The following is a 27,167-nucleotide window of genomic DNA, read 5'->3' as shown; positions in this document are numbered from 1 at the left end:
AAGCTGTATAGCGCTGGAATAAATATTAATATATATACATATATGTGTCTCACTGACATATATATATATATACCTATTCTATGTGTACACATTTATTCTACCTATTGGACTGTAAGCTGTCAGTGTGATTTTACTGTACACCGCACTGAATTACCGGCTTTTCTCTCTAATATATGTGTCTACTGACATATATATATATATATATATATATATATATATATATAGACAGTATATATATATTTTCTTTTCTTTTTGGGACACATGGATCACTTCTATAGCGGTATGTTGGTTTTGCTAGCCTGCGAGAAAACCACGCAGTACGGATGCCATACGGATTACATACGGAGGATGCCATGCGCAAAAAACGCTGACATACCCTGCCTACGGAGGAGCTACGGACCACTTTTTTCGGGACTTTTCAGCGTATTACGGCCGTAATATACGGACCGTATTGTTTTACGCTGTGTGTGACGCCGGCCTTAGAAGACAAGCACCAGATAGATCCTTGCTGTTTACGTTCAGATACCACAATGATTGTGAGTTCAAACCCACTCTCCATAGACTATACAAGCCGTTCCCCATGGGGCTTTTCCTCCATGTCTGTTACTGAGAGTCCCGTACAGCGCAGCGCTATAATCAACCCGTGATGCAATCAGAAGCCAATGCTTTGTATAAGCCGAAAACCGCAGTGTAAGTAAAGACTGACATTAAGGGTGAATGGTTTTAATTAAGTTGCCAGCTCTATTAGAGGAACTGGTTATGACTTGGCAAGAAAAGGGTGAAATGCTGCACAAACACAGTGAAAGATACTGTTTTATTAGATACAGATGTCTTATCATTGCACCAGCAGTGAAGTATCTAGAACTAAGAGAGGATATTAGCTATGGACACAAGTTATAAAATGTAGGTGACAATCTCCAGGCCACAGTCAGATCTGTACATTGCAAAATGAGTGCTGCAATGTCTCAATCAGAGGAAAGGAGAATTGTTTGCATGACACTTATTGTAATCTTTTGCAGCAATGTCGATCCCTTAGATAAAATTACCTGTGCAGGCTCTGGTGCAGCAGAGAGCATGGACTGTATTGGACTGGATGTGGATTGCTGATGAGGACAGCCATTCATCTGCTGCAAAAACTTATTCCCATGCACATCTGTCCCACTGCAGTAATGGTGCTGCAGCAGAGCTGCGAGCAGACAGCTTTCAGGATTAGAGCTATGGGTCATTTGTAGACACATAAAAGGATGGTGCATTTTAGCATTCCTATTAATGGATATAAAACCAGGACCGCCTGCAATTCTAATAAACCGAACCTAGGCCACCATAGACCCTATGATCTTGCAAGATGGTCACAGTAGAACAAGTTGTTCTACTGAGACCATCTTGTATGATCATAGGGTTTTGTTGTGAATTCTGCTTTTGGGTTCCCTCCAGTGGTTGTAGGTGGGAATGCAGCTGTCTCTGAGTCGCAGTCCTGGCCAGGTGTATCTGCTGATTGCAGTTCTGACTGGGATATTTAGGTGTGCAGGATTCATTAGTCCTTGCCAGTTGTCAATGTTTCTTGTGAAGTGTTGGATCACTTTCTGGCTTCTCCTGCTTAGCTGCCAATTCAGCAAAGATAAGTGTCTGTTTTTTTGTTTCTGTGGCACACATGCAGTGTGCTTATATTCTGTGCTATTCATTTGTTTTTCTCTTGTCCAGCTTAGACTGTGTCAGTGTTTCCTCAGTCTTGTTGGATTCTCTGGAGTTGCAGATATACGCTCCACATCTTTAGTTAGATGGTGGAGTTTTTGTATTTTCTGCTGTGGATATTTTTGGAAGGATTTTTAATACTGACCGCTTAGTATCCTGTCCTATCTTTTCCTATTTAGCTAGTGTGGCCTCATTTGCTAAATCCTGTTTCCTGCCTGCGTGTGTCTTTTCCTCTACTACTCACAGTCAATATTTGTGGGGGGCTGCCTATCCTTTGGGGTTCTGCTCTGAGGCAAGGTAGAATTCCTATTTCCATCTATAGGGGTATTTAGTCCTCCGGCTGTGTCGAGGTGTCTAGGTTTTGTTAGGCACACCCCACGGCTACTTCTAGTTGCGGTGTTAAGATCAGGGTTTGCGGTCAGTATAGTTACCACCTACTCCAGTGAAAGTTTTCATGCTGCTCCAAGGTCACCTGATCATAACAGGGTCTATGGTGGCCTAGGTTCAGTTTGGTTTGAGTTTTGTGGCTATGTCAGGGATGGTAAAATGCATCAAAATTGCATTTGTCTAAAACATAACCAGGGCCCTAATCCCACAATCTAGGACTTTATAGCACCTTCTTTAGACAGACATCGGATGTTTGTCATGGATTTATACCAACAAGGAGTGATACATTGCTGAACGGTATGTAGTATTTCACAAAGTTTGTACCACAGCACAAGGTTTTGTTTCAGGGCGCCGCACACTGGCACAGACAGTACCTAAGATTCTGCATTTTGGCACTCTATCTCTGCACAAGGCTTTGCCAAAAACCAGTATACAGTATTATCATTCAACGATCTGATCTATAAGTAGAGTATTTCAATGGTTGCAATGACTGAGGTGTACATGAAGGTCAGGAGTTCCTATCAGATAAATTTTAGCTTTATCTGCTCAGTGTTAACCGGCGTTATGCTTTATATATTCATTTCTGGTAAACCCAAATCAATGCAGAGTCACAGATAAATGAAACAGGATGCCGGATTGTTCCTGACACACCCTTGGGTTAAAAAAATGAATCTAAGTGTCTTTAACGCCCAGGATGTTTTTCAACACCCTCAGCTTCACATGTATCTCCCTGATCACCGCGTACATTATCGTGAGAACTTTGACATTTGTCATCTTTCGCAATTGTTACTCAACTAAATTCCAGTAAATCTTTTATTCTTAAAAGTAATAAAATACTGATTTCGCAAAGAAGTTTAAATGTGGCTTGTGGTGGAGTGGGGTCCCATGGAGCCATCAAGAGAAAATAATTCTAAGGAACATTCCTCTAACCATACCAAACAATTTATATCCACTCTAATAGCATAATACATTTTGCTGATATTTTCACGCATTGGCAAAAAAATGAGATTATATTGTTATATAAGGTTAGTAAAATAAAGTGATGCTTATTTCTAGAAACTCAAAACCCCCTAAACAAAGTAGCTAAAACACATGTGATCTGCTGTCACAATCACATGAGGATTTCTGCTGCTGGAGCTCATGTGTACTCCTGCGGCTGGGCAATGTCATTGTGGTTGGACCCAGACTCCCTTTTGTCTTCTCGCAGACCAATCTTAATGGTCATAGAGTTGAATATTACATTAAATGGGTTGAATACAGCTCAGACAAGCCCTTGTCAATCACTATGTTTTGCCCCCGTAAAATAATAACATCTATACTCACCTCTAGCGCCATTCCAGCAGTGTTGGCACGGTCTCTCTCGGGGATCACATGACATTGGTCACAGGGATAGTATGACATAACAATCAGTGGTGGCTGCGCCCGCCCCTATTATAGACAAATCGAGGAACTGAGAGAGCAGCCTCAGCTCTGTCTTCCTCCAGATGTCAATTACATCCATAGGTAGTAAAGTACACCCAGCACTGATTGGCCGCAGGGATTGCATAATATAACAATGTCACGCAATCCCTGGGAGAACCATTGCTGGAATGGCGCCAGCACCAGAGGTGACTATGAGTGTTATTATTTTACTTTGAGGAAACACAGGAGTTCAGAATTGGTTGACCAAATAGTGGACAACCGGCACAATTTATCATGACATGGTATGTGCCATTTTTGTCTTTACATATAACTGCAGGTAAGCTATTGCATTGTCTTAAAAGGGACCAACCCAGTGCCAAATGTTAGGATTCTATTCGACTCTGCGTGCCTGATTTAGTTATCATATGACTGCAAATAGTCAATATGCAAAATTATGGTCATGTACTAACTTCTCAACCGCAACAGAAAGTTGAGAGAAGCAGATAAGAAGTGTTAGGAGTTGAGTTTCCTCTGCTGCACAGGGGGAATCTCGATCCGTGTCTGCTGCAGTCTCCCATTCTGCATCAGTCGCAGTGGGGTCTGCTCAGCGAAGACGTCGCTCCCATCGTCTTGCTGAGACTGGTACGGTGCAATGGGTTACTACTGCCTTTCCAGGCTCAGCTATTGTACCCTGCACTGATCTGCAGTGAGCAGGCTTTTCTGAGTCTAAGTCCTGCTTTGCACACACTGAGCATGCCCAGGGCAAGATCTCTCAATGGAGATCCAGGGTCACATGCTCAGGTACTGCTGCAAATCCATTGGTCCTTCTTTGAAGGGTCCTGAACGTGCTGCAGCTATATAAGCTTCGCATGACCGCACGGCCATGCGCTAGTGTACAATTGTTATCGTGTGTGTGTTGATGAGTGCAAGTCGTTCCTTAAAAAACACCATCCCTTGTGTATGACTGTTCGCGTAAGGTGTATGGCTGCAATCTAGTGCCCGGCTGAACTCACAGCTTTAACACACGATGCAGCGTCTTCTGCTGTGACCGTTAGTGCAGCACCGTGCGCTATTAGAGCGCTTACCTTTCCCAAGTCTGGGTGGTTAGTGGCGTCCGCTAGTGTGGCACAGCATGCACTTCTGTGCATAATAGTTACCGCTGATACCCCAATTGTGGTGTCGATCGCAAGAGGTCTACACTAACTCTAATCCTGTGTCCTGGGATAGAGTTCTGTGGTTCCTTGCTTGCGCTCTCTGTGCGGTACTGCAACCCTGTGACTTAACAGGGATCTCTTTCTTCACACAGGGTGAAGTTAACCCGTGTGTGAAATCTCAATGTACCGCCATATAGTGCCGCCATTCACTTAGCAGCAGGTTCTTTCCTGCATGGTGGATCCCGGGTGGCGAACGCACCAATTTTACCTAATAAATATATTTGGTGCGTTCCGCCAACCCTAACAAGAAGTTGGCACATGACCGCAAGTATTTTGCTCTGCTCGCCCCATTGAGTGGTTGTCCCGTGACCGCAAGTATCCAACATTATTCTCATCCGTTTCTCTCAATGGAAAGATGAGAAGCTAGTTGGAGCATGATTGCAACTATTCGACTTTGCTTGCCAGTTCGATCAGTTGTCACATGACTCCAAGTACATATATTGCATACTTGTGATCATGTGATGACCACTTGAACCGGGAAACACAGCCGAATCTTAACAGTATGCACAATGCACTCACAGGTTTCAGCAAGCTACAGAGATTACAAATAGTTAGCATTGGGATGAACAAACCCTATAAGCAACGTGGCGGCATGAGAGTTAAATGGAAGATTTAGTCTATATGGTCAGTGGTAAATAAGCTGATGGGGAGTCCTGCTTACATTATACATGAGCGCCCGGTAAAATGTAATGCACAAGTACCGTTGACTTCATCGTTCACGTTACATAATAGAAACCTGCCGATGTTTTGCTTCCCGGTCCTTTAATAGAAGACTATATTTAGACAGCTTATCCACAGGCAATTATATCAGCGTGTTCATCTGTTTTGAGATGATTATAAAACATTCCAGGTAAACCATGGCAAAGCGAGAGCGGCTTGATAGATTTGTATAAATACATAATTGATGGTTGCGTGCAAAAATGTGACATTTCTTTTATTTTCGGCACTCCAAAGATGCTATTTCAGAATTAGTTACCCCCGCAAAGCAATTAGTCTGAATGAGCCGTATGCTGGTATCTATCACTCACAAAAGTTCTTCGATGAATTCAACTTGTAAGCGCGTGTTGAAAAAGAGAAGAAAAAAAAAAGGCCTTTGTCTTGGCCAAAAATAGGTTCTGCCAAATGTTCGGTTGATTTATTAAACAATTTCTTTTGCTTTTACAATTGTATTCCCTGCACAGAAACATCAAAACCCACTTGGCTCGGTTTCCGGAATTTGTTAACTGTGTAAATGTGGCATGCTTTTTTTTTTGTAATGGGAATTTAACGCCTGGCTGTGGTTTATACCGGGTTCCTGTCTTTCCAGTTGATTTTGGTGTGAGCGCCCAATTGGACAGAACGATAGGAAGAAGAAACACATTTATTGGAACGCCGTACTGGATGGCACCTGAGGTCATTGCTTGCGATGAGAATCCAGACTCTACATATGACTATCGGGTGAGTTTTTGCTAAGAAGTCACATTTCACAGAGGAAGCGCAATGGGATTATGTTAAAATAAAAAAAAAGAAGAAATTCTTTGTGTCATTAGTCATCTCCTATTCTGATAAACACTGGACTCACCAGACTTTCCTAAAGGAAGTATGCTGACTGTGTAAGAATCACTTCCTAATAGGCTACTGGGGAAGAGTTATTGTTCATTCGCTTCGCGCACCCCCAGGAATTGGGAAAGCCAGCTGTTCATACAAATCCCCATTGTCCTTTACTCATCTATGCTGGTTACAATTGGGAAATATTCACTATTTTTAAAGGAATTCACTTAAGTGAAAAGAAGGTGACAAATAATATTTTTACAGCTGCTCAAGAAATGTTTAAAAAGTAGGCAAAATCTAAAATGTCCCCATGGACTCCTCCGTAGCCAAAAATGGTGCAATAATCAACGATCAGAAGAACACAGGGAAACATATAAAAAAAACAGGATATGCAAGAAGCGCACTCAATCAAATAGATATCCCATTAGTGCAGTTTAGTTACATGTATGTGCATAGTGTGAACTGTGCTGAAAAGACCGTGACCATGGGGTTTCCAGAGCACGACCCCATTTATCCTTATGTCTGTTGTGTGCGTGACAAATCTGAAGGCAGAATCCGCTCACATATATGCACTGATTAATATAAGAGATAGTGTAATGTACGCGTCTAGACATACCACCTCTTATTAACCCCTTCACCCAGGGGCGATTTTCCGTTTTTCGTTTTTTCCTCTCCTGCTTCCAAAGAGCCATAATTTTTTTTTTCTGTCAATATAACCGTGTGAGAGCTTGTTTTTTTGCGGGACGAGAAGTACTTTTGAATGACATAATTCGTTTTATCAGATAGTGTACTGGAAGATGGGGAAAAAAAATTCCAAGCGCAGTGAAATTGCAAAAAAAAAAGTGCAATTCCACAATTGTTTTCTTGAGTTTTTCTGACCTGGTAATATGATTCTCCGGGTCAGTACGAGTATATAGATATCAAACATGTATCACTTCTTTATCATTTAGGAGAAAAAAAAGTCTGAAATTTGAATGAAACATTTTTGGGGGCATTTGTCACCATTTTCCGAGACCTGTAGCGTCTCCACTTTTTGGGATATGGGGTTGTGTGGGGGCTTTTTTTTGCGCTCTAAGCTGACGTTTTTATGGATAACATTTTGGGGTTCATAAGATGCTTTGATCTACTTTTAATGCATTGATTTGTAACGTTGTGATGACCAAAAAACATAATCCTGGAGTTTCAATTTTTTTTCTTGTTACACAACTTACCGATCAGATTAATTTATTTTATATTTTGGTAGATTGGACATTTCTAAATGCAGTGATAACAAATATATGTATTTTATTTATTTTTTTTATTTTTTTTTTAATGATGCAAAATGGGGTGATTTGAACTTCTGTTTAATATTTTTTTAAACTTTTTTTTTTTTTTACTTTTTATACTTTTTTACTATGTCCATTTTAGGAGACTTGAAGCTGGAATCATCCAATCCCCTGTGCTATACATGGCAGGGCTTCACCACGGCTATGTATAGCAGAAATCACAATCTCCTATGAACACTGGCCACGAGTCACGACAACCCATCAGTGCCCCATGATCACATCACAGGGGCACCGATGGACAGGATTTGACCTCAACAAGCAAGTGGCAAAAAATCCAACTTTTTCTGACTTGCTTGTCATGGTCGCAGTACCTTGCCGGTCCCAATGCATTCGCTCGCTTTCTGCTATGATGCAGCATACAACTGACAAGCCCGACCTGTGTCGCAGCCAAAATTGCTATGTAGCCCCCAACCTGATAGACAAACCTAGAGATTATACTGTTACTTAATAGACTTATTAGCGACATCTGCAAGTCTGTAAGATAAAATGTTAAGGTATGGAGTTTTTTTCATAGTATTACTCATAGTATTTGATGCTCTCTCTTGTATGTCTTTAGATTTTTTTGATTTTTTTTTGTTAAATAGGATAAAGATTTAGTGCGAAGAAGAAAGGAAGCAAATATAATGTTTGGGAACATACCCTCTTCTCTTTTAGAATCTGTCCAAATTGTGCTTTAACCCTGCACCTAAAAAATGTATAGTTCTCGAGCGGCTCATTGCCCCTGCTGACATCTAGCACCTAATTAACCCGCCCCACCAGCCCAATTTTTCGTTATGTTCTTGCTCGATCAATGCCTTGCAGCAGGGGTGGACACAGACAGGACAATTTCACCTGTTTTGGAGGTGGCAGTGGACCCCCTACCCTCTTGGGCCCTACTCTGGTTGCACAGGTAGCATTTATGGTATGCCCACCCTCGCATTGTAGCCTCCCATTGTCAGTAAGTGGCAACAAGTAGTAGTATGAACACTTCCATTGCAACGGTTCTCTGTACATAGCAATTTTTTTTAGAATTTTGTTTTATTATTATCATTTATTAGTATATGAAAAAGCAATTTTAGACATTAGCTTTGATAAATGAACATATGCGTGAATCAGTGAATCTATGATATTGGACTGTGTGACTGAAGTTCCATGTAATAATAGTAACAATACAGATTGTGCTTCTTTTCCACAGAGCGATCTCTGGTCTCTGGGAATTACAGCCATAGAGATGGCAGAAGGAGCTCCACGTAAGTAGGACACAGGCATCCCCGAGCTTTTACACAACATCCCAGATATTACTCCAATATTAGCACAAAGCTTCAGAGATATTCAACCTTGTAAGAAGGTTAATGGAAAACTCAATGTTACTCTATGTTCCATAAGCATCTTATAACATTTCTGTCCAAATGAGGATCTAAAATAACTGGACATCTTTTCATATTATGTTCTCTTAAAAAAACAACTAGAATGCTATGGCTTACAAAAAAAATGTGGTAATATTAATATTCACCTTACTGATCTCCTGCAGCTCCCATGCTTCCCGGGCCCCATGCCGGTCAGTTTATCCTGCTATAGCAATGTCTATGGATAGGAACTTATGACTAGAGTTGAGTGAATATGTTCGAAATTGGTCGCCGAATCTGAATTTGCCTTATATGTGCCATATTGGTACCCTATTTGCGCCGAATTTATGTTTGATGATCAGTTCCGAACATATTCATTCATTTCTACTCCCATTGACTCCAATGACATTCGGCTGTGTTTGGCGAATATTGCGAAAACAAAATACGCTGCCAATTGTCATCGGAACCAAAAAATTTGCTCAACTCTACTTATAACCAGGGCAGCCAATCACGGCCATATCACCACTACAGTCAGTGACAGACTGCAGCGGTCACACGTCCATGTCAACTATGCAGCAGGAAGAAAAGATACTGGTGTGTGACCCAGAAAGCATGGGAGTGGCAGAGTATACTATTTTTATTATTCTATAGTAATCCAACTGTTTTATTTTTTTATTTTCTTCCTTTTTTAAAAGTAGGTGGTTGGATGACCTTTGTAAAGGGAATCTGTCAGCAGGTTTTTCCTATGTAATCTAAGGACAGCATTAGGTAGGAGCTGAGACACAGATTTCAGCGATGTGTCACTTTTTCGGCTGTGTGCTGTTTCCATACAATGAAGGTTTTATCACCAGGAGATAATCACTACCTGGATTAATGTGCATATGAGCCCTGGTCCGACCACACCCCCTCCTCTGATAAGCAGCTCGCTGTCTATGCACAATGTACAGGGTGGTGTGGATGGGGTTAGTTTTTTGAGCTCTGCTACATCTAAAAATTCTGATTGTGTCACAACTGCTGCACCCAGTAATCTAAGTGATACATCGCTGGAATCGGGGTATGTTTTCCAACATTATGCTTCTCTCAGGTGAGGAAGCAAAACCTCATGACAGATTCCCTTTAGCAATTTGCTCCCAGCGGTCACTAGAGAGAGGTTATGAGAAATAGTTTCTTTATTAATTTAATTTAATACTAAAGCATTAAATATTGATCTATTAATCCTACTGTGTCTCATTGCATAAAAACTGAGAAGTCTATAAAGAAGTCATCCCTTTGTGTACCTTGAGCTCAGCCCAGTGCCCCTCTTCATCGTCTTTCTGCAGCAGGAGCCTCCCCCCTCTGCTCAATCTCTTGTAGGACTCAGAGATTGCTAAGCTATGCAGTAAAAACTAAGCTTGCTCCTCAGCTTTTCCCCAGCCACAAATGGAACAAATCACACCCATGTTCTTTTCAGGATTTAAAAAAAACCGTCTCGGTGATGCAGACCCAAAACATTAGGGGCAAAATTATCGCCAGTTCAGCTGCATCATCCTTTGCTCGATTTAGTTTCCTCTAACAGTCTGCATCAGGCCACTGAAGTTGTGTAACAGGATGGCAGGATGGACTGTAATGGTTTGATTCTATTCCTTGGCAAATAATTTTCTGTGTAAAAAAAAAAAAAAGAACTTTAGCAAAATAAACAAATAATGATTAAGAATATAATAAATGTGGTACTAAATAATGAATGCATTGTGTGGTCGTTACACGATATGCTTGCACAATGGTTGGAGTTAAAGGAAATGGAAGAGTTGGAACGGAGGATGTTGGCAAGATCGTGGCATTATTATACCAGAGTGCAATAGTCGCAAACTAACAGAAAGTGGTAGAAATCTGATCGGTAACATTTACAATGACATTTACTGTAATAAAAGAATCTGTTGGGCATAACACGAGAAAGTCAGGGAAGTCAGGGAAGTCGATGCACAAGAAACATGATGTTCACCCCATTGGGAGGAATCCAAGGTCTTCAGTTACCGGTGTTGTATAAATCCTGTACATAATAAATGATAAGTAGATAGATGATCACTGGGGGTCTCACCCTGGGACGTTCACTGATCATAAGATCGGTGGTCCTAAGTCCACTGAATGGAAAATATCCTTGATGCGCTAAATCTATCTGTGCGTATATTGCACACAGACGCACTCGCTTTAGGTATATTCTTCACTTTACTTTAATCTTGACATTTTTGACAAACTGCTACAGAAAGAAATTAGTCAAAAAAAAAATAATGAGTTATTACCAGCACAGCTTGATCATCCTGTAGGATAAGATATAGACGTTTTGGCAGCAAGTACGTCTCCAACAGTTCAGTATTGTATGTTTCAACATTTAAATTACAAAAAGGGACAATCTAGCCGGCTGTCCTCGGAACGGTCCTTGGAGATAATACTTAAATGTCAAAACATTTAATCCAAACATTTTCCATTTGAACTAAAATTGTGACATTTCTAAAATGTCCTTTTGGGATATCCAGTGCTCAGCTGACTGCCGATGCCATGATGGATTTTACGCTTTCAGGAAAAAAAAAAAAGCTTCTCCATTGACGGGAAAAGACAGTTTTTAAGATTGGCTGTGAAAGTGCTTTTTTTTCTTATATGAATATAAGTAGGAGAAAAATATTGGCTTGTTGAACTACAACTCTAAATACTATACTATGTCTGTAATGACAGGTGTAGATGTTTTATGGCTCTATAGATAATAAGGTGCCCATGTTAGGCAGACCTTGTATTTTCTTACTAGTTTCTTGTCGGCGCTGCACTCACTTCTTCCGCGGATTCTCTCACCATGGATCCACGACACGTTCAGAGAGAGGCGATGCCACAAACTGGAGTAAGTGACTGCAGCACTGCCCACGGATTAATTCCTACTCCTATTCCAGGAGGGATGATGAACGCTGCATAGAGGCGAGTGCAGCACCGGCCTCCTTTAACATCCTGTATGAGAAACATCACAGTTGGTGCAGTAAAGAAAACACATTCAGGAATTAGCTAGAGAGCGAGAAAAGTAAGATATGGTATAATAAAGCTAATTACAAAAGTGGTTAGTGTGTAAAGATGGATATTTAGGTATCAGACCACCCCTTTAATATTTTCTATACTAATTGGTAGTGTAAACCTCTGCTATCTCTCAAAGTGAATGCCCATACTCATTTTAGATTTTTTATCTAAATATTTAAAAATCCTTCACAGAATAATATACTGTATTTTTATTGCAGTCAGAGCTCTGTATTTATGATACAGATTTCCTATATTGGCAAAGATTTAAAGGGAATCTGTCACCACAAAATGACTGTTCAAACCAAGTCTAGTCGCTCAGTGCACTTTTGGTGTGTACCTAGTTGATTTGCATCTATTTCCACACATCTCTCTTCCTTGATTGCCAACTCTGGCTTATAGAAGCCAAATAAAGGCAGATATAAGCAGAAAATACGTAGGTGGGAGAGTGCACTGAATTGATTGGTCAAGGGCCCGTACTTGGTTTCAACAGTTATTCCGTGTTGATAGACTCTCTTTAAAATATAGCACTTTGGTTTTCCTCGGTCACCACTAGATGGCGCTTTGGAGATTACTGTGCAGTGTTACACAATGAACTCAATGACAATATATTATGCAGTATGCTCCTAGGCTCCCTCTAGTGGTGACTTTAGGTGGCTAGAGTTTTATTTGTATTTTGCGCTCTGTGTAACAAAACTGGTGAGACAAATACTATAAAGATATATTAAAAATTTATCAGTACACCATTTTGGACCTAAATAAAATGGTGTTAAAGAGCAAGTATTCACTTTAAGTAACAATGCTTATGTCATATAAAGAAACAAAAATGTCAATCTCTTTGACAATCTAAGGCTTCTCCAGAACTAAAAGGTACAGTTCAATAAAGTTACAAAATAGCACCAACATTTTGCACCTGAGCTCTAATTCCTGGGACCACAGCTCCAAATAATCATGCATTTCTTTGCATTTGCTCATCCAAAAATGACAAAATTGAGAATTTCTTGGAATAAAAGGTGTTGAGGGCAGATTCACTACACAATGTATAATAAAATGGTAAACTCGTCATTTCTACTGCAATTTTTTATCTCCAAGGAAGACACTTTTAATTAGTCACTCCCATGAAAATTGTTATCCTCTTAACATACTACAGTCATCATATTATACAGCACTGTGCACTTACAATTGCTCATTGTGCCTTTCTACCCAGTAAATTCTTCGCTTTCCCATTAGAGCTATGACGTCACATGATTAAAAACTGACTAACTGAATCATTCTAAGCTCTGTGTAGAAACAGGAGGTTAATTTTCCCTATATAAGTCATAAGTCACTGCAAAAGTCCCTGGTGGAGGGAGAAGTTGAATAGGGGATTATAAATGCAGGGAAAAGAGACTTCCTGTTTCTATGTAGAGCAGAGAAAAGAGAAGAATTAACTGGATAGAAAGGCAAAATGAGCAATTGTAAGTCCACAGTGCTATATAATATGATGACTGCAATATATTAAGAGGATAAACACTTTGATGGGAGGAGGAGTTCTACTTTAATGTATATGACTTAAACTGTGGGTCTTTAGAGGCAATTTAGAATTTATTACCAATTTTGAAAAACAGTACACGTTCGGCCATTAACCCCTTCCCGACCTGTGACACAGCGTATGCGTCATGAAAGTCGGTGCCAATCCGACCTGTGACGCATATGCTGTGTCACAGAAAGATCGCGTCCCTGCAGATCGGGTGAAAGGGTTAACTCCCATTTCACCCGATTTGCAGGGACAAGGGGAGTGGTAGTTTAGCCCAGGGGGGGTGGCTTCACCCCCCCGTGGCTACGATCGCTCTGATTGGCTGTTGAAAGTGAAACTGCCAATCAGAGCGATTTGTAATATTTCACCTATTATAACTGGTGAAATATTACAATCCAGCCATGGCCGATGCTGCAATATCATCGGCCATGGCTGGAAATACTAATGTGCCCCCACCCCACCCCACCGATCGCCCCCCCAGCCCCCCGATCTGTCCGGTACACTGCTCCGGCTCCCCTCTGTCCTGTGCTCCGCTCCCCCCCGTGCTCTTGTCCGCTCCCCCGTGCTTCAATCACCCCCCTGTGCTCCAATCACCCCCCTGCACTCCGATCCACCCCCCTCCGTGCTCCGTTCCACCCCCCCGTGCTCCGTTCCACCCCCCCGTGCTCCGTTCTACCCCCCGTGCTCCGTTCCACCCCTCCCGCGCTCCGATTCACCCCCCCATGCTCCGATCCCCCCCCCGTGCTCCCCACCCCACCCCATCATACTTACCGATCCTGCCGGGGTCCGTCCGTCTTCTCCCCGGGCGCCGCCATCTTCCAAAATGGCGGGCGCATGCGCAGTGCGCCCGCCGAATCTGCCGGCCGGCAGATTCGTTCCAAAGTGCATTTTGATCACTGAGATATAATCTATCTCAGTGATCAAAATAAAAAAAATAATAAATGACCTTTGTCACCCCCATAGGTAGGGACAATAAAAAAATAAAGAATTTTTTTTTTTCCACTAATGTTAGAATAGGGTTAGGGGTAGGGTTAGGGTTAGGGTTAGGGGTAGGGGTAGGTGTAGGGTTAGGGGTAGGGGTAGGGTTAGGGGTAGGGCTAGGGTTAGGGGTAGGGTTAGGGTTTCGGTATGTGCACATGTATTCTGGTCCTCTGCGGATTTTTCCGCAGCGGATTTGATAAATCCGCAGTGCTAAACCGCTGCGGATTTATCGCGGATTTACCGCGTTTTTTCTGCGCATTTCACTGCGGTTTTACAACTGCGATTTTCTATTTGAGCAGTTGTAAAACCGCTGCGGAATCCGCACAAAGAAGTGACATGCTGCGGAATGTAAACCGCTGCGTTTCCGTGCAGTTCTTCCGCAGCGTGTGTACAGCGATTTTTGTTTCCCATATGTTTACATTGAACTGTAAACTCATGGGAAACTGCTGCGGATCCGCAGCATTTTCCGCAGCGTGTGCACATACCTTTAGAATTAGGCTATGTGCACACGGTGCGGATTTGGCTGCGGATTCGCAGCAGTGTTCCATCAGGTTTACAGTACCATGTAAACATATGGAAACCAAATCCGCTGTGCCCATGGTGCGGAAAATACCGCGCGGAAATGCTGCGTTGTATTTTCCGCAGCATGTCAATTCTTTGTGCGGATTCCGCAGCGTTTTACACCTGTTCCTCAATAGGAATCCGCAGGTGAAATCCGCACAAAAAACACTGGAAATCCGCGGAAAATCCGCAGGTAAAACGCAGTGCCTTTTACCCGCGGATTTTTCAAAAATGATGCTGAAAAATCTCACACGAATCCGCAATGTGGGCACATAGCCTTAGGGTTAGGGTTGGAATTAGGGTTGTGGTTAGGGGTGTGTTGTGGTTAGGGTTAGGGGTGTGTTGGGGTTAGGGTTGTGGTTAGGGGTGTGTTGCTGTTAGGGTTGTGATTAAGGTTATGGCTACAGTTGGGATTAGGGTTAGGGGTGTGGGGGGGTTAGTGTTGGAGTTAGAATTGAGGGGTTTCCACTGTTTAGGCACATCAGGGGTCTCCAAACGCAACATGGCGCCACCATTGATTCCAGCCAATCTCGTATTCAAAAAGTCAAATGGTGCTCCCTCAATTCCGAGCCCTGACGTGTGCCCAAACAGTGGTATACCCCCACATATGGGGTACCAGCATACTCAGGATAAACTGCGCAACAATTACTGGGGTCCAATTTCTCCTGTTACCCTTGTGAAAATAAAAAAATGCTTGCTAAAACATCATTTTTGAGGAAAGAAAAATGATTTATTATTTTCACGGCTCTACGTTGTAAACGTCTGTGAAGCACTTGGGGGTTCAAAGTGCTCACCACATATCTAGATAAGTTCCTTGGGGGGTCTAGTTTCTAAAATGGGGTCACTTGTGGGGGGTTTCTACTGTTTAGGCACACCAGGGGCTCTGCAAACGCAATGCGACGCCCGCAGACCATTCCATCAAAGTCTGCATTTCAAAAGTCACTACTTCCCTTCTGAGCCCCGACGTGTGCCCAAACAGTGGTTTACCTCCACACATGGGATATCAGCGTACTCAGGAGAAACTGAACAACAACTTTTGGGGTCCAATTTCTCCTGTTACCCTTGGGAAAATTAAAAAATTCTGGGCTAAATAATTATTTTTGAGGAAAGAAAACGTATTTATTATTTTCACGGCTCTGCATTATAAACTTCTGTGAAGTTCTGTGAACCCCCAGTTCAAACTGCTCACCACACATCTAGATAAGTTCCTTTCGGGGTCTAGTTTCCAAAATGGGGTCACTTGTGGGGAGTTTCTACTGTTAAGCCACATCAGGGGCTCTGCAAACGCAACGTGACGCCCACAGAGCATTCCATCAAAGTCTGCATTTCAAAACGTCACTACTTCACTTCCGAGCCCCGGCATGTGCCCAAACAGTGGTTTACCCCCACATATGGGGTATCAGCGTACTCAGGAGAAACTGGACAACAACTTTTGGGGTCAAATTTCTCCTGATACCCTTGGGAAAATAAAAAATTGCAGGCTAAAAGATCATTTTTGAGAAAAAAAATTTTTATTTTTATTTTCATGGCTCTGCGTTATAAACTTCTGTGAAGCACTTGGGGGTTCAAAGTCCTCACCACACATCTAGATTAGTTCCTTTGGTGGACTAGTTTCCAAAATGGGGTCATTTCTGGGGATCTCCAATGTTTAGGCACACAGGGGCTCTCCAAACGTGACATGGTGTCCGCTAATGATTGGAGCTAATTTTCCATTTAAAAAGCCAAATGGCGTGCCTTCCCTTCTGAGCCCTGCCGTGCGCCCAAACAGTGGTTTACCCCCACATATGGGGTATCGGCGTACTCAGGACAAACTGGACAACAACATTTGGGGTCCAATTTCTCCTATTACCCTTGGCAAAATAGGAAATTCCAGGCTAAAAAATCATTTTTGAGGAAAGAAAAATTATTTTTTATTTTCATGGCTCTGCGTTATAAACTTCTGTGAAGCACCTGGTGGTTTAAAGTGCTCAATATGCATCTAGATAAGTTCCTTGGGGGGTCTAGTTTCCAAAATGGGGTCACTTGTGGGGAAGCTCCAATGTTTAGGCACACAGGGGCTCTCCAAACGCGACATGGTGTCCGCTAACAGTTGGAGCTAATTTTCCATTCAAAAAGTCAAATGGCGCGCCTTCCCTTCCGAGCCCTGCCGAGTGCCCAAACAGTGGTTTACCCCCACATATGAGGTATCGGCATACTCGGGAGAAATTGCTCAACAAATTTTATGATCCATTTTATCCTATTGCCCATGTGATAATGAAAAAATTGAGGCGAAAAGAATTTTTTTGTGAAAAAAAAGTACTTTTTCATTTTTACAGATCAATTTGTGAAGCACCTGAGGGTTTAAAGTGCTCACTAGGCATCTAAATAAGTTCCTTGGGTGGTCTGTCTAGTTTCCAAAATGGGGTCACTTGTGGGGGAGCGCCAATGTTTAGGCACACAGGAGCTTTCCAAACGCGACATGGTGTACGCTAACGATGGAGATAATTTTTCATTCAAAAAGTCAAATGGCGCTCCTTCCCTTCCGAGCCTTACCATGTGCCCAAACAGTGGTTTATCCCCACATATGAGGTATCAGTGTACTCAGGAGAAATTGCCCAACAAATTTTATGATCCATTTTATCCTGTTGCCCATGTGAAAATGAAAAAATTGAGGCTAAAATTATTTTTTTGTGAAAAAAAAGTACTTTTTCATTTTTACGGATCAATTTGTGAAGCACCTGGGGGTTCAAAGTGCTCACTATACATCTAGATAAGTTCCCTGGGGCGTCTAGTTTCCAAAATGGGGTCACTTGTGGGGGAGCTCCAATTTTTAGGCACACGGGGGCTCTCCAAACGTGACATGGTGGCCGCTAAAGAGTGGAGCCAATTTTTTATTCAAAAAGTCAAATGGCGCTCCTTCCCTTCCAAGCCCTGCCGTGCGCCAAAACAGTGGTTTACCCCCACATATGAGGTATCTGCGTACTCAGGACAAATTGGACAACAACTTACGTGGTTCAGTTTCTCCTTTTACCATTGGGAAAATAAAAAAATTGTTGCTAAAAGATAATTTTTGTGACTAAAAAGTTAAATGTTCATTTTTTACTTCCATGTTGCTTCTTCTGCTGTGAAGCACCTGAAGGGTTAATAAACTTCTGGAATGTGGTTTTGAGTACCTTGAGGGGTGCAGATTTTAGAATGGTGTCACTTTTGGGTATTTTCAGCCATATAGACCCCTCAAACTGACTTCAAATGTGAGGTGGTCCCTAGAAAAATGGTTTTGTAAATTTCGTTGTAAAAATGAGAAATCGCTGGTCAAATTTTAACCCTTATAACTTCCTAGCAAAAAAAAATTTTGTTTCCAAAATTGTGCTGATGTAAAGTAAACATGTGGGAAATGTTATTTATTAACTATTTTGTGTCACATAACTCTCTGGTTTAACAGAATAAAAATTCAAAATGTGAAAATTGCGAAATTTTCAAAATTTTCGCCAAATTTCCGTTTTTATCACAAATAAACGCATAATTTATTGACCTAAATTTACCACTAACATGAAGCCCAATATGTCACGAAAAAACAATCTCAGAACCGCTAGGATCCGTTGAAGCGTTCCTGAGTTATTACCTCATAAAGGGACACTGGTCAGAATTGCAAAAAACGGCAAGGTCTTTAAGGTCAAAATAGGCTGGGTCATGAAGGGGTTAATCAGTTTCCAGGTAATCTGAAAAATTCTCTTGTAAAATCTCCTAACTTTCATCATCTTTGTGTTCCCTTTTCAGCTTTATGTGACATGCATCCTATGAGGGCGCTTTTCCTAATCCCTCGAAACCCCCCTCCGAAACTGAAATCAAGGAAGTGGTATGTACGATGGTATAGTTACGTAGCATTGGACATGAAGCATCGAATTAATGGTGTTGGCAATTACAGGGTTAATCGTTTCGATCTCTATTTTTTTTTCTCTACTTATAATGCATCGGATAAGTGGGACAGAAATGTCTGCACAGGATAAAAAGGTTTAATGTGCTTACTAGATGGCGGAGGCATCTACGAGAAATAATGAATTAGTAATCACGCAGATGGTTAGTTAAGAGCAATTTATTGCTTTCCAGGGCCTTCATTTTCCTCTTGTCTATTTGCATATTACAAGAGTAGTCTTTGCAATTGGATTTATTATTGGAAAAGTTAGCGGGGGGAATAATATGGACCTCAAGGATGTAGATGGTGATTGGTGTATCCTATGTTATAAGCTGCTACCTGTTATTGTAATCCTGCCTGTGATGATGATGAAAACATAGAAAACTCAGGATGTATGGGTTTGAAGTGGCCGATGTGAAACAGCAAAATTACTATTTTTTCTTTTTAATACCAATTATAATATTGTAAAAAATAAAAAACAATTGCCAAAAATTGTTTAAAATTACATATAACATATAAACTTGATTTAAACAATAGGTCGTTTCCTTAAGACACATTTCCTTTAACACACAATTAGTGTCTTGATCCAGAAAGGTAAATCTGATTTTAAGAAATAGTCGTGCCTGACACCGGCACTCATAGTCTCTGGTGGTAAATGGGGCATGAATGATCTTTGACCGACCACTGTTTTATTTATAAAACTTAACCGGCAGAAAGCTTTGTCTGCTTTTCTTATGTTATTATTACATGTGAGACTGGAAGCTCTATGAAGACCTATGGCACTTGTGTGGTGAAAGCTACTTAATCTAACAATTTAGAAATGTCAAAACTACACCCACACGTTTTAGCTGTATCAGCATCTGCACAAGTAGAAAAACTATTATAGCAACATCCATTGTTGGAGCAGAGCAATAAAAGATGGTTAATAATCCCTCTGTTGGTATACTGTACAATAGACTTTACATACCATAGGTTCATGGGTTCATGTTGGCCCATGAGAAGTCATATTCGCTGACATAACTGAGAGTTCTATCATTGGTAAATTCCTAACTCCAAATACTCATATTGAAGGTATCAAAAGTGACTAGTTGTAGCTGTTGCATCATGAAAATAAAACATATAAGCCGGCAATATGTCTGTGGTTAGAATCAAACCAAAATTACGAAGTGCAACAAATCTTTAAACATGTTGGGTGGCACTGCCAAAAATGCCCTTACCATAATAGCCACTTATAGGCATACTATAGGCCCATGTTTACAGTGGCCTGTAGAGTTTAGTATAAAAGATTTTTTCTGACCTGGTCTGGCATCCAGGATGGTCCTCCATGGCAGCTGATGAGGGCAGTCCTCACTTGTGCATCCATGGCATGTCATCCGGAACACCTCCTTGCTCTTACTAGGAACCCTACATGATGTTGCCAAGGCATACTCTGAGGTTTAGGATGTACAGTTCTGTAAGCCTCATAGTTTGTCATGACATCTTTGGGTCTAAGAAGCACAAGAAGAGTAGAGGATGCTTGGCTGAGGATACCATCTGTAGAAGTGAAGACCAAACTAGGACAGCACAAATCTTTTTGGAGCTCTTGCGGCCTGAATTCAACTGACAAATTAGGAGGGTAATAAAAAGTAAAGGAGTAAAGGTGGGTATATGCAATGCCCGCTAGGGCCGTGGGGTACTTGGAACCAGGTCAGACAGTTCTTCAGGGTTTTTTCACCGCAGCAGTGACCCGGTCCGTGGCCCTGGGCACACAATAAAAATGATGAGGGACAGTTTGTAGGGGATTTAACGTAACTCCACCTGTGGTGTTCGGCAATGAGTGGCCGACTCTGCTTAAGGAGACTGCTGGGGCTGATGATGACACAGCTGGGATGGTTCTGCTCCTCACAGGTGGAGCAGGGCCCCAGGGCTACCGGTATAGTTTTGTAAGGGATCGTGGACATTGGGATGCCAGACTGAGGGTGCAGAAAATGACTGGAGGACCAAGGACTGTAGTTTTCTTTATCTTTACTTGATGGTAAAAGGTGCAGTCTGGGGCACGGGTAACAGAGGATGATGGGGATCTGGGCAGCTTGGAAGCAACTTAGGATCCACCTAGCCAGGTGGGTTCAGAGGCCTTCCTACTGTGCTGTTCTCTTAGGTCCTTGCTGCTTTAATCTCTGCTCAAGTTCCTCTCACTGAAAAACGTTATCCACATGGCAGGCTGCTTGAGCCTATTACAGGGGGTCACTCCTACATGGCGGCTCCGGGCTCTGGTATGCTGCTGTGCCCTGGGTGCTAGATGGGGCCAGGAGACATGTAGTCTCCTGCCCTCTGGATTTAGCTGCCGGGCCTTCAGTACCCGTGCAACCATGGACTCCGATGTCCGGTTTCTAGCGCTCAGCTCTGGGGTGAGCTTGGATAGAGCTCCACTCCCCCAGGTTCTCCTCCACTTGTCTCCTCTTCCCTCACTCTCTCCCTCAGACTGATTAACCCTGCCTCCAGGCCAGAACTTCTAGGGAAGCTCTCCTGGAACCGGGTGTTAGAGCACCCCCTTCTGGTCTGAAGTCAGGAAAAGTATTGGATGCTGGTGTTACCTGGTAAAAAGACCCCTCCTTGCTTCCAGGCGTGACATCACCACCTGTGAGGGAGGCAATGCCACTGTGGCAACCGAACTCCTGGGGTGCCACATATACAAAGGCTGGCAACCATTGAAAGAGCATTTTGCTTGTAGGCTGCACCATGCTATGTTTACATGAGCCAATGATCTGGTGTTCATATTATCAGCCCATGTGAAAGGGCCTTATCGGAAAGCAACTAAGCTCCAAAGGCCAAGACAAGATTCCCCAGCTACCATTTATAATGCCAGCCCCTTCTCATATATCTGTCTCGGACACCACTGCCTGTGTACGACTGCTCATTCTGCCCCCCCCTATAGAAACAACCTTGATAGAAAGAAACTGAATACACAGCAGCTTCTTATTGTTCATATGATATTTCCCTAGGTCCAAGAAATGCCTTAATTTTGTCGATACCTGCCTCATTAAGAACTACACGCATCGGCCTACAACGGAGAATCTACTTAAGCATTCCTTTGTTCGAGATCTACAGAATGAACGCCAGATACGTATTATGCTGAAAGATCATTTGGATAGAACAAGAAAAAAGAAAGAAAAAGGTATGTTTTTTATGGACAGCATTGTAATTATTCCAGCAGACTATTGCTGTGACTAAAGGGTGCAAAGTAAAGGCAGATTCCTGTGTATTGAGGTGTTACCTGTCACTGAAGTCCTGCCTCAGAGCTCGTGCACACAACCGATTGTATCAGATGAGTGCTATCACTCACACCCTTCATATTCTATGGGGCTGTGCACATGTCCAATTTTTTTGGTGACGTGTTCAACTTTGATCTATGGGTCGGATCTAAATTGGCAATGCGAGTCTATGGGTCAGTGAAAAACATCGGCCACACACAGATAACATCTGAGTGCAGACCAATTTTCCTGAACTAACAGAATGAAGAAGGTGGGAATTTTTTTTTCTCTCTCCATCTCTGAGAAAAACTGATCCAACCCTGATCAAACTCTGATCAGAAAAATCGGACCTACCGGTACCTTCTTTCTAGAAAGAAAACGATCGTGTGCACCTACCCTAGTGATGAGGTTACTGAGCAGACAGCTCTTCATGAAAGGAAAGAAAACATGGGTCTAAAAAAGGACTAATTGTCAAGTGTGAAAATCGTAAGATTGTTCTGTTTTTTTTTATATATAAAACAAGGATCCTGATATAAAGAAAATAAAAACATTGTAATTTAAAAAAATATATACATGTAACAAAAAAACCTGATATACTGTAAATAATAGGCAATTTTCTGATGATACCTTCCCATTAAATGTGCAAGGCTCTCTGTTCTTGACTGGTAGAAGGTGGCTACAAATGACTGAACCTCTATGGTTAGCGCCCAGTTGGCGCTTTTTCTTTTATTCAAAGTGCCAGCACGCTCAGCAGCACGTGGATGCATTTATTGTCAGTCTCCTTCTCTTTTAGATGTCAACCACAGCGTTAGTGTCTATTTGATAGGGGCAACAATTCCAGCACTGTGTAAGGGGAGATATTCAGAAGCACTCCACACTCTGTCTACTCAGCTAGGTCATGTCATAAGTACTGGAACCAGACAGACACTCCAAAAGATAGAAGAAAGATTAGGTTCTCACTGGGTGGAGGAAAATGATTTTGATAATGTGGGTGGGAATCTGTGATTCTTATGGCTACACCAAAGATTCGAGTTTCATTGACCTATTAGCCTTCAAAACCCAGAAATTTTTGAAACTCACTGTATCTTCTATCCCTGGGGAACATGGGCAAGTAAGGATCAGAGTTAAACTGAATATGGTGCCTTTTATCTATGCCCCTTATTAAATATACCTTTAATTACAGATAATCAGGTGCAATAAGCATTGAGCACATCACCAATTTTCTAAGTAAATATATTTCTATAGGTGCTATTGACATGAAATTCTCACTAGATGTCATTAACAACCTAGCCAAACCACACAGGCCAGGAAATCAAATCATAGATGTCTGTAAATTGTGTGTAATAATGAGAAATGACACAGAGAAAAAGTATTGAACACATTAAGAGAGATGCAAAAAGTCCTGAAAAGTCATGACACCAGCTGAAATCTTTCAGTAATTAGAAAGCAATCCTGCCACTTAATAGAAAATAACATCTGGTTCAACTGATGGCCTATAAAAATATGTCTCATTATTAAGGTGCCACACAAGAAACATCTCACGATTAGGGTTGAGCGACCTTTACTTTTATAGGATCGGGTCGGGTTTCACGAAACCCGACTTTTTCAAAAGTCGGGTCGAGTGAAATCGGCCGATCCTATAAAAAAGTCGGGGTCGGGGTCGGCCGAAACTCGAAACCCAATGCAGTGCATTGGATTTCCAATGGTTCCCAGGGTCTGAAGGAGAGGAAACTCTCCTTCAGGCCCTGCGATCCATATTTAAGTGTAAAATAAAGAATAAAAATAAAAAATATCGCTATACTTACCCTCTGACGCGCCCTTGTACTAACCGGGAACCTTCCTTCCTTCGAATCAGCGCTTTCAGGACCTTGCGGTAACGTCGCGGCTTGTGATTGGTCGCGCGACCGCCCATGTGACCGCCGCGCGACCAATCAGAAGCCGTGACGTCACCGAGGCAGGGCGCGTCCGAGGGTGAGTATATTCCTATTAGGTATATACTCACCCTCGGACGCGCCCTGCTTCTTTCCGGCAGCCTTCCTTCCTAAGAATCAGCGCTTCCAGGACCTTCGGTGACGTCGCGGTGACGTCACGGCTTCTGATTGGTCGCGCAGCGGTCACATGGGCGGTCGCGCGACCAATCACAAGCCGCGACGTTACCGCAAGGTCCTGAAAGCGCTGATTCGAAGGAAGGAAGGTTCCCGGTTAGTACCAAGGCGTGTCAGAGGGTAAGTATAGCGATATTTTTTATTTTTATTCTTTATTTTACAATTATATCTGAATTCCGATACCAATTCCCGATATCTTAAACATATCGGGAATCGGTATCGGAATTCAGATTCCAGATTCAGAAGATCGCCGACTTCATGGCCGACCCCACACAGGGGTCGGGTCGGGTTTCATGAAACCCGACTTTGCCAAAAGTCGGCGACTTCTGAAAGTGGCCGACCCGTTTCGCTCAACCCTACTCACGATGGGTAAAACCAGTGAGTTGTGTCAAGACCTTTGCAACCTTATTGTTGCAAAACATACTGATGGCTCCACTTCCACCTCCTCACCATAGAATTTTAAAAGCAACAACTGCTATCTCCTATCTCCTATCTCAATAATTGGAACATTTTATTTTACTGAATACAGATTTTACCCATGAAATGAGAGCAAAATATCAGCCCAGTAGGAGAAAGAAGCAGTTTTTTTCTGATATGATATATTACAAAGTTAGTCATATTCATGTGTGCTATTGATTTATGAAATAAAATTTAAAACCGCGGTTAATCTTTAACTTATGTACTAAAGAGTATAGATCTAAAAGAATGTATTGTTCTCTCAAACTAGCCATGATGGGCTGTAAGTGACAGATTTACATATAAGAAAACTTTCCTTGTCACACATTTACATACAACAGGCAGTCAGTAGTGATGAGTGAGTATACTCGTTGCTCGGGTTTTCATGAGAACGCTTGGGTGGTCTCCGAGTATTTGTGACTGCTCGGAAATTTAGTTTTCCTTGCATGATTTGCGGCTACTAGACAGCTTGATTACATGTGGGAATTCCCTAGCAACCAGGCAACCCCCACATGTACTCGGGCTGGCTAGCAGCTGTAAATCATGCAGCTGCGTCAACCATAACTAAATCTCCGAGCAGTCACAAATATTCAGACCACCCGAGCGTGCTCGGAAAAACCAGAGCAACAAGTATACTCGCTCATTACTAGCAGTCAGCAGTAATGGTTAGACCACTAACAGATATACCCACCACTACTAAATCATGCCTTTTTTTACTTTCAGATGAAACAGGATATGAGTACAGTGGAAGTGAGGAGGAGGATGACGAGATGAATGAAGAAGAAGGCGAGCCAAGGTAAGTAAATGCGCAGTGCCTAATTTATGTTACAACACGTAAGCAGAGAAGTATCCTCGCTAAAGAGCAACACAAAAGATCATTTCAGGTAAATCGCTCAGGACTTATCCGGCCTGCCAAGGATATAAACTATGGCACAGAAGATAAAGGACTCTGCGACTGTACAAGCTCTATATTAGCTGTCAAAGTCAAACTAGATTAAAAAGTTATTTTAGAGGCTTAAAGAGACGCACTCATCACAACGGAGCACACAGTGTACTTCGAGCTGAGCAGCGCATTTTACTTTTAATTCAATTTATGTTTTGTAAATTAAATAGCGCTAACGTATTCTGAAGTATTTTACATTGATTCCATGCGCATTTGATGCTATTTCCGGGAAGGAGGCAACTTTGTTTTACCAAAGGAACAAAAATTAGTTGATTTCTTGGTAAAAATAAAATGTGATAATCACTGTGTAGATTATTTGTCTAGAAACCATTAAAATTACTCAGTACATTGTCTGGTGGTAGACTGGTGGCCGTCAGTTGACATTCTTTCTGACCAAGCTTACTTAAAAGCGAATCTGAATTTACTTTTATTCTCTTTGTAGATTAGTTTTTTTAGATATTGTTATAGAAGTTCAAAGGCGCTCCCCAATGAAAATTAAATAGCTTTTGGCTAGAAATGGGACAATCTTTTAGCAAGACTCGGGCCTATGAAGAGCCAGGTCAATAATCTACGACTGTTGGACGGGAGACCTGACAATCTCCTTACCCCCCAATTGCGCCTCTTCTTTTGATTAGCCAGGATGGTGCAATGTCATCATTGACATACGCACACTGTCACACCAGCCCAGTTGACCAAAAGACGAGCCAGGATTGCCGGGAGGTAAGAAGATTTGCAAAACTCCCATCCAGTGACTGACTGGCAAATGAACAGGAGATTTGCAAATCGATTCTCCCATCTCGTCTCTTGGCCAACCGAGCTGTCTGTATATACGCCCCGATACACATGAATGCTCAGCTTGGCCAAGCATTGCTTTATTCTCTCTGAGAGAGTTACTGCCAGACTTCTCTGGTAGTGGCTTTTCTCACCTCCAAACAAAAGGATCAGCCATTTTAATTCAAGAGGTCCGACCCTTCTCTTTCCCGACATAATCTGTGAGGGGAGATTCATTATGCACCCATACACGTTAGACTAATGTTGTGAATTCCGCTCTTGGGCTCCCTCCGGTGGTTGTAAGTAGCATTTTTGTGAGTTCTGCTCTTTGGCTCCCTCTTGTGGTTTTGAGTGGTATGGCTGCTTCTTGGATTTAGCTTCAGCAGCTGTTTTCACTGATCGTCTTTCTGGCTCGGCTATATTAGTCTGGCCTTATCCCTCATTCAATGCCAGTTGTCAATTGTTCCTGCCTGGAGTCATTGCTCTTAGGACTTTCCTGACACTCTTACCAGTTCATCAAAGCTAAGTCCTTGCTTGTCCTTTTGCGGTTCTCTTGTTGTGGACTTGTTGTTCAGCTCTTTCTTTGTTTTTGTTCATTTGTCCAGCTTTTCAGTATGGATCTATTCAGCTAAGCTGGAAGCTCTGGGCAGCAGAGTTTGCCCTCCACACCTTTAGTCAGGTGTGGAGATTTTTGCATTTCTCTGCGGTGGACTTTTTCTAGTTTTTATTACTGACCGCACAGCGTTCTGTCCTGTACTATTTTCTATCTAGCTAGAAGTGGCCTCCTGTGCTAAATCTTGTTTCATAC

General features: G+C 42.1%; 1 protein-coding gene across 1 annotated transcript in view; it reads left to right on the top strand.

Annotated features, from left to right (window-relative positions):
- Nucleotides 1-27,167, top strand: part of NRK (Nik related kinase) — a 379,988-nt gene that overhangs the window by 170,251 nt on the left and 182,570 nt on the right. The window contains exons 7-11 of the mRNA XM_069747076.1: nucleotides 6,001-6,131; nucleotides 8,724-8,778; nucleotides 18,719-18,797; nucleotides 21,836-22,008; nucleotides 25,369-25,441. Of these exons, the coding sequence (XP_069603177.1) occupies nucleotides 6,001-6,131; nucleotides 8,724-8,778; nucleotides 18,719-18,797; nucleotides 21,836-22,008; nucleotides 25,369-25,441 (511 nt within the window). The remainder of the gene's footprint in view (nucleotides 1-6,000; nucleotides 6,132-8,723; nucleotides 8,779-18,718; nucleotides 18,798-21,835; nucleotides 22,009-25,368; nucleotides 25,442-27,167) is intronic.

This window comes from Ranitomeya imitator, chromosome 2 (assembly GCF_032444005.1).
Source record: "Ranitomeya imitator isolate aRanImi1 chromosome 2, aRanImi1.pri, whole genome shotgun sequence".
In the NCBI taxonomy this organism is placed as follows: domain Eukaryota; kingdom Metazoa; phylum Chordata; class Amphibia; order Anura; family Dendrobatidae; genus Ranitomeya; species Ranitomeya imitator.
The sequence above is the reverse complement of the archived record's forward strand: the minus strand, read 5'-3'. Positions and strand labels throughout refer to the sequence as shown.